At 47.4% G+C, this 8,238-nt stretch overlaps 1 protein-coding gene and 1 long non-coding RNA gene across 2 annotated transcripts in view; both read right to left on the bottom strand.

Moving 5' to 3' along the window:
• Positions 1-1,039, bottom strand: part of LOC125906791 (uncharacterized) — a 1,515-nt gene extending 476 nt beyond the window's left edge. Inside the window, exons 1-3 of the long non-coding RNA XR_007452135.1 lie at positions 486-1,039; positions 330-420; positions 1-241 (exon numbers count right to left, since the gene is read on the bottom strand). The exon at positions 1-241 is cut by the window's left edge and continues 476 nt beyond it. This is a non-coding gene — a long non-coding RNA (uncharacterized LOC125906791). The remainder of the gene's footprint in view (positions 242-329; positions 421-485) is intronic.
• Positions 1,040-6,922: 5,883 nt separating this feature from the next.
• Positions 6,923-7,848, bottom strand: LOC125906478 (uncharacterized). The gene is made up of 2 exons (XM_049605327.1): positions 7,519-7,848; positions 6,923-7,240 (listed from the first exon to the last, which is right to left on the bottom strand). Exons 1-2 carry the CDS (start codon positions 7,846-7,848, stop codon positions 6,923-6,925), a joined length of 648 nt encoding a protein of 215 aa, XP_049461284.1.
• Between the last annotated feature and the right edge of the window lie 390 nt (positions 7,849-8,238).

Below are 8,238 nucleotides of genomic sequence, written 5' to 3'. Positions count from 1 at the left end.
TGGCACACTCACACTCTGTATACGGCAGGATACTTCACCCCTTCCAAATGCTGCGGTTGCTTTCTGTTACCCTTCCTCTCGTTCTTCCTTCTACCCTCTGTGCTAGGATATCCTCGGCTGTTGCTGCGCGTGTTCAGCCGGCGCCTGTCTGGAAAATGAAGTCACGGACTGGTGCTTAATGTTTAGCCGTATCCTAGGCGTCCTTGAAGTGCGCTCTTCTACGAAAGAGCTGTAATGAAATCTGTTGATGAAAATTAATCAATAATTAATCCATGTTTTTTATAACAAACTAAACAATATTTTGCACATAGAATTATAGAAACGCTTACCTTTATATTTTAAAACCGGACACCGTTTTCCTTCCGTCGATCGTTTTGCGGGATGTTGGCAACCGTCGATTAACATGCGCGTGCACTGTAACTTTTTAGACGACAAGAGTTAGTTGAATGTATCCATTGAAGCACACACGAGGATAAGAAACTTACCTTAGAAATTTACAAGGATAAATCATTCCATAATTGAAGAAGAAGGAACACGGCACAAAACGTAAACGAGCAAAGTACGGGACACAAGAAATCACACATCACTCCAACACATCCTTCCACAGTGAAACTTCTGGACAGACTGAGGATGCCTAACACCCGGATGAGCGCGATAGCAGAAAAATCATGGGAGATCGAGAGAGATGTGTAGTCTCGGTTCAGCGGAATACGCATGCAGATGCATGCGTGTGTGTCACTCGAAGGATATCGGTTTCCCCTTCTCCCGTTTTTCGTTCATAATCTAGAAAAAGAAGACATGCTCTCTCGCTTTGGCACACAGGAAAGTTTTCCAATAGCTTCGGTTTTGCTGGTTGGGTCGCTATCTTAACGGAATTCCTGTGCAGTACGAGAGGAACCACAGGTACGGACCACTGGCTCAATACTAGTCCGACCGGACTTTGGTAGGACGCTACGTCCGCTGGATTATGCCTGAACGCCTCTAAGGTCGTAGCCAATCCGAGCTGATACCCGCTTGGCAAAATGTCGCGCGACATGCATACTTGAAATCGATGCTTGTTAACATTTTATTTCAAGCATCGTGAGTGTCCCAGCGTGAGCGCTGAGCGCACCTCCCCTCATTCTCAAGGCCGCGTTTTTGGTTAATCCTCGCTCCCACCCTTTCTTTCCTTCTCCTCAACGAACCCACCATTCCCGCGAGCGTAGACCGATCAAAAAATTCCAGGAAAGTCCGTCAGTAAGTGTGCAGTTTTTTATTCACAGTACTGTTTGGCAAAATATCAATTCTTGATGGCGCGTACTGGCGATCAAATCGTTGGCTGCTTGCTCCACCAATGGCGCGTGATGTTGGAAGAGAAACGCTTGTTGTTTGATGCGTTTGCCTGAGGAATGATAGATAAATCGAGCATTAGAATAGTGAACAAAACTAGTACTATTTAAAACTTACCCATCAAGAAGATATTTAATGTTAAATGGCGACTCTGTATGCCCGATTCACCTGCTTTGATCTGTTATCAGGTGCTTTCGTAATGAAATAGCTAGGTGTGATGGAAAATAATAGAAGAATAAACAAACATTAAAAGCAGTACGATTGTTAGAACACAAACATCATTTGCAAGATTCTTCTTCTTATGCATGCACTTACCCGTAGATCATGTAACAAAACATACTGCAGTTACGCCTGCGTTGACATCTTTCACGATTAACTTAACCACTTTTCTATTAACATTTAATGATTTTCGCTGCATCTTCCAGCACCAACCCTTCCCAAATGAAATTTGCATTCGTTCTGGCAATGAGTTTCGAACGATCGCAACACAGCGCGAGAGTGAAGAACACAAAGTAAATGGCACTATGTACAAGTGTTGATCATTTGGTCAAAATAGAGTATAATGGAATTTATTTCACTTCAAATTGTAAACCTCGAATTTTACTAATTTGAACTAAACGTTGAACTTATAAAAGGCACAAAATCGGAAGGCAGAAGAATTAACAGAAGGCTGAAGGTGTTGTCAGTACAACGATCCGTAAACGAATAATCTTTATTTTTGACATTCGGATTATCGCACAGTTGTCGCGGTGATGGTCATATTCCGATCCGGCACTATGGTCTAATTAGGGGTCAAATCTCCAGGGTACTACAAAATGAATTTAATTTATTCTGTTTTACATTTCAACTATTGTTATCGGCCTAGTTGTTAATGTTTAAAATTTTGATGAAGTGAAAACATCATTACCAGATAAATGAAACGATAATCGACGCTTTTTGACCATATCGAATTATGATCGTCTTTACACATAGTGTCATCTCTTGCGCTTCAGGGTCTCACGCTCAGAGCAAAAATTCTCGCAACTTCGCAACGGTGGGAGCGATCGGTTATGGAGAGGTGGAGGAGTGCGAGTGTGTGTCTCATGCACACAGCGAAATTTTGGGCAACACCTCGATGGTGGGAGCGTTTTTCCATGGGATGGGGTAGTGGAGTGCGAGTGTGTCGCATGATTCCTTAAAAGCTAGGGCCAGGGGTAGCGAGAGGCATTAAAATGAGCGCTTCTCAAACCCATTAGGTGTTCGGAAGCTAGCGGGTCTAACAACCCTCTGAGATCCGTGGGAGTCTGCGTCTGCAACCCGGCGTCTTATCCCGCTATACCTAGGCCGCAATGAGTGGAGTTTGCTGCACGTGTTAGTACCGTAACTGAGAACGCCGTTGGCTTGAGCTCTGCCCAACGTGGATATACCTAGTTTCGACACCTATCAACCGCCCGCAAACGACGGGACTTCAGGCTGGGAGCTGCGAGTTGTAGAGATGCGTTCGCATCGATCCTCTCAGGCGACCCATGCTTGGTGGTTAGTTGAGTGTAGCAAGGGATCGCGTGCCCCTTCCTCGATGGCGTAATTAACCATCTTGGTCTGGGGACCGTGGTACCGTGCTCTGGTGAAGCTTGGTGCGTGCTCCTTCCTTGTCAGACGAGTGACTTGACTTGGTCTGGAGACTGTTCCTTTACACGAGTGGACAAGAGTTGGCTCATTCCGTGTCAGACGAGTGACTTGACACGGTATGGAGCGGGACACGTAACACTAGTGAGCTTGTCGGCGTGCCTCGTTCTCGACTTGATTGTCTTGATGTGAGGACCGTGCGGACCACACCAGTGCGTATGCTGTGCACTCATTATGGTTCTACCTTGTCCTGTCCATGAAGTGCTTAATGCAGCCATGGACACGGTAATAGATACTGGTGAAGCTCGACCCAGGCTCCTTCGTTGTCAGACGAGCGACTTGACTTGGTCTGGAGACTGAGGCTTTACGTTGGTGGACACGCATCGTGCTCCTAGCTTGTCAGACGAATAACTTGACTTGCTTTGGAGAAGGTTGCTTAACACTGATGAGCTTGTCGGCGTACCTCCTTCTTAACTTGATTGTCTCGATGTAAGGACCGTGCGGACCACACCAGTGAGTCATATAAGTACACTAGTAGTAAGCTTTTGTTCACCTTGTCCAGTTTGTGTTGTGCTCGACCGCCTTCACAGACAATGGACTTGGTGCAAACTGGTGAAGCTTGGTGCGGGCTCCTTCCTTGTCAGACGAGTGACTTGACTTGGTGTGGAGACTGTTCCTTTACATTAGTGGACATGTGTCGTGCTTCATCCTTGTCAGACGAGTGACTTGACATAGGTTGGAGAAGGATACTTAACACTAATGAGCTTGTCGGCGTTCCTCCTTCTTGACTTGAATGTCTTGATGCGAGGAACGTGCCGACCAAACCAGTAAGCTTACACACATGCTCGTTACAAGTTGTATAAGTTGATCCGTTTGGGCCGGTCGCCTTGCACATGATGGTGTTGACTATGTTCGGTTAACACGTCGTGTGTCGAGGTGGTCGACCTTGGTAGTAGGATGTCTTGTGCATGTGACGTGTTGACCTGGTTTGGTCGATGTGTCGTCGTGTACGAGATGACCTACTTACCCGTCAGTTGTCCAAGTTGTATCATGTGTTGACTTAGTTGATGTGTCATGTGCTTGGATGATTGGCGTACGGGTCATGTATGGTGTACTTGCTTCAGTTGAAGGGATGTACTAGTACAGTTGTATTAATTGTTTATTTCACGATCTGGTCTTTTGGCTGGTCCCAAATCCTGAACTCGAGAGGAAAGCGCTGATGGCAAACATTTTGACTGGAAGTCCCTATAAAACGGCTTTTTCCTTATTGGCATTATGTGGCACGTTTATTGTGGCTAGAACATTGATTATCCACCAAATGACACCAAAGCTTGGCAAAAGTCTTGAAACACTCCCATCTCGACGCACCAGCAACCGCAACACGATGCAAAATAAATTGCACGAGATACTGATACTTGTACCATGCACGGTACACGGTACCAAAATATACCCCTGAAAGTATGCAATTTGGTGCTATCCTAGGAAATTTGTTTGGGGAAGCCTAGCTACGCGTGTCGCACGTTGCAAGTTGCCTGGGAATTACTCTACGTTCTAGTAGCAAGTGCGATTTTCCGGTCCAGCACGGCAGTACGCCTGCATGCATACACTCCATGTACCAAAAATGTACCAACCTAGGGGTTGCTCAGTAGCTTTTGGCGACACATGTAAAAAGTATTCGAGTTCAGATTTTTGGGACTTATTTTTCAAAACTTAAAACGAAAATTCAATTATAAATGGGTAAAAGGCTAGGCGTTGCTCAGTAGCTTTTGGCGCCACATGGAGGAAGTATTCGAGTTCAGATTTCTGGGAGTTTTCGTATTTTTCAATCATAATAAACCGAATCAAACATAACAATGATGAAACTTACACCACGTCCCTAGGTTGTGCACAAAACGTAACGATAAAGTGCCGGCGAGGTTAGCCGTGCACCAAAATTGTGTACCGATCAGAGAAAGTACAACATGGAGGGCGCAGCCCGAGCGTACGCGTTTATGAATGTCCATGTTGGTACACATGCACCAAAATTGTGTACCGATCAGGGAAAGTACACTACGTTCCTATGACTTGGGTGAAAAGTGTTGATTAACTGCCGGTTAGGATAGACAGTTGCTTATCGTACACATCGCAAACGAACACCCCTTAGTGAGCAGTAGCAAAATTCGATGGAACAAAGCGAATGCAATACAAACTGATCAAGTACAATAAAGAACGCTACGTACTAGGACTTCTGTCCAAGAATGGTGTCCGCGACGGGAGGGCAAGCGTCCTTCCCAGGTTTCCCTAGTAAACCTTGTATGGTAAACATACCCAAACGTTTCCGTAAGCACGCAACGATAGTCACGAACGGGCACATACCTAGGGAAAGTACTCTACGTACTAGGACTTCTGTCCAAGAATGGTGTCTGTGACGGTCGGGCACTGCGACGCATTTACCAAATCCTAGTTCGCTTGGGCTGCGCCCTCCGTGTTGAACACAAATGTGGGTGATTATATGCGTGAATGGACAAAAACATACGTGGAGAAGACAGTTTTCGGCACGATGTGCACAGAGCTCATTTCGTCGTCACGGGCAAATGGAAAAACACAAAAATCGCGAGTTTCGTCCTCGGGCGTATCTTTCTAGGTTTCTGTCTATAAAAGGGCAGGCCAAAAGGTGACCGGTTGAGATAAGCATTTCAAGCATACAAGCACTTTATTGCAACTTTTAACACAAAAACTAGGTACGTACATGTAGATTGTACCAACATGGACATGAACGCGTACGTAGTGTACTTTCCCTGATCGGTACACAATTTTGGTGCACGGCATAGGAAATGGGCTTAGAATGGTTAAACTCAATCCATTTCAACTAAAGATAGTCGATAGTAGCTGTGCCGATGAAGTAGGGCACGATACAAGTCAATGTTGTTTAATGAATAACATGTCCGCCATACATTTCAGTACAAAATTGCTCGGTCAGACCTACGAAGTGCTATATCTCGAATACTAAGCGTCGAACTAGGGGGTCCTAGAACAATTTAAGCTCGTCTAATCATTCTCTATCCGATTCTGAATAGTGGTTTTTTTGACCACTTTTCAACATTTTGTGACACCCCGAACCTAGGGGCAGCTCCCTAGCCTTTTTCAAAAATGTGCACCGAACGGGCCAGAGAGCTCGAGTAGTCGAAATTTTTTTTTTTCGCTAAAACCCCTCAAAACGTGTCAGGAACGCACCCTAGATGATGAAAAGTGCAACCAGAAAGTCAATCGAGAACATGCCCGGGGGTACAGTATCGGACAGAATGATAGGACCCTGGTTTTTTCAACGCAGCATGCACCTGTTGGGACAGGTTTGTGTGTGTGTGTTTTTTTTTTTTTTTTAGATCACGGACAGGTTTTATTGTTCTTATTGGTTTACACATTATATCCCCTGTCCTCGCCCACTCCCTTCCCTCTTGCCCCGCGAGGGGTCTATGAGAGAGGGCTTTTACTGCTCCTCGGAGCCTCTCTTTCCCGTGCGCCAGGCACCTAACACATGTTTATTTCCCCCCTTCTTTCCCTTTCATATTCGTTTTGTCCTCCCTGCCGCTCAGGATGCGGAGATCACCCTTTTGACCATACTTTGGACCTCCCTAGATCCTCCACAGATCACCAACATCATCTAGCGTGATGCCACGTCTGCCTCAGTCGCTGCAGCCTCTTCTGCACCGTTCATGCCTTGTCGAGACGCCTCGACCAATGTTCCATCCTCCTGCGAGATTACTCCACCGACACTGTGGCCGGATATTCGCCGACGCTCTTCAACTACCAGTAGCTTCCTGCGATAGCGCTCCCCAAGAGATCGGACTTCTGCCCGCCTCCCTACCGCTCTGGGTGGAGGTGATGGTGTTGGATGGCGTCTACCCCGTTGCTCTTCCCTGGTGTTCCTCGAACTGTACAATGAGGTGCGGACATTCTCTTGGTTATGTTGATTATCGGCCACACGTGGGGCGCCTTGTTCGGCCAGCTCTCACCGGGTTTCGTCCCAATCCTGCTGTAGCGCTGATGTTATCCGCTTGGTGGCCTCACATACATTACTCCAGTTCTCTGGGCTCTGGAGCATGTGTTCAAGCAGCGTTTCCGGGACGACTCCGTGCAGCAGCTCTGTTCGGGTTGAGTCGAATCGCGGACACTCGAACATAGCATGTTCTGCGCTCTCCGCAACGCCGGGGCATCGCGTACAGTCCGGGGACGACGTGAGTTGCATACCGCACAGGTGCTCCCGGAAAAAACCGTGGCCGGAAAGGACCTGGGATAGGTGGAACGTGACGTCTCCGTGTTTCCGTGACTGCCAGGGTCCCACGTCCGGAATTACGCGGTGTGCCCACCTGACATATCTGCTGGCTCTTCCGTTGGCGGCGTCTGCGTCCCACGTTGCTTGTCACTCTTCCATGGACCGCTGGCGCTCCTCCCACCGTATTGCACAGTTTAAACCTGTTCCACGGCGACTGTGCACTCGGGTGTCCTCCTTGATTGCCAGGCAGATCGGCAAGAGTCCCGCAAGCAATACTGCAGTCTCGTAACGAACCGTTCGGAACGTTCTGGCCACGCCAATTGCCGACTTACGTTGCACCCGACGAAGTAATCTGCAGCACTCTTGATTGCCAATCGCTTCGTCCATACAGGTGCTGCGTAGCGCATGGTCGAGTCGGCCACATTTGTCAGCAAGCGAGACTTCGAGGTCCTTGGCCCATGGAGGTTGGGCATGAGTCGATTGACGGCGTGCACAATCCGCGTGGCCTTCAGAGTTATCTCCTTAACGTGGGGTACCCATGATAGGTGGTCTTGTACACGCACCCCCAAGTACTTTATGGAGCGCGAGAACGGCACGTTCACTCCGCCGACAGTGATAGAAACTTCCTCTGGAGGCTGCTTGAGGCTAGAGATCACCGTCATCTCCGTCTTAGAATGAGCCAGTTCCAAGCGATGCTCGAGAAGCCACTGTTCCACTGCTGCCACTGCTTCCTCCGCTGCTGCTGCTGCTGTTGTCGGAGTTGTGTGTGTGTGTGTGTGTGTGTGTGTGTGTGTGTGTGTGTGTGTGTGTGTGTGCATGTGTGTGTATGTATGTTTGAATGTGTATTGGTGTGTGTGTGTATGTTTCACAAGTATGTCGTTTCGGATAGATTTGTTAGTAGTTTTTTGGGTTTTGGGTTAGGTTTTTGTTGTAATTTGCAGGACTACCGCCCTCGCGAGCAGTGATCCCTATTCAAAAATGCAATAAGCTCATTTCTTGATCTTATTGCCGTCGCCCACGATGACATTAATCATGCGTTGATTAGACATCAC

Source organism: Anopheles coluzzii, chromosome X, assembly GCF_943734685.1.
Source record: "Anopheles coluzzii chromosome X, AcolN3, whole genome shotgun sequence".
In the NCBI taxonomy this organism is placed as follows: Eukaryota; Metazoa; Arthropoda; class Insecta; order Diptera; family Culicidae; genus Anopheles; species Anopheles coluzzii.
Note: the sequence above shows the minus strand (reverse complement) of the source record. Positions and strands in the feature narration are given on the sequence as shown.

Coding starts and splice junctions, on each gene's coding strand:
- LOC125906478 (XM_049605327.1), bottom strand. CDS start 7,848: ATGACGGTGATCTCTAGCCTCAAGCAGCCTCCAGAGGAAGTTTCTATC. Junction 7,241..7,518: donor ATTACTTCGTCGGGTGCAAC/GTAAGTCGGCAA, acceptor GGACCCTGGCAG/TCACGGAAACACGGAGACGT.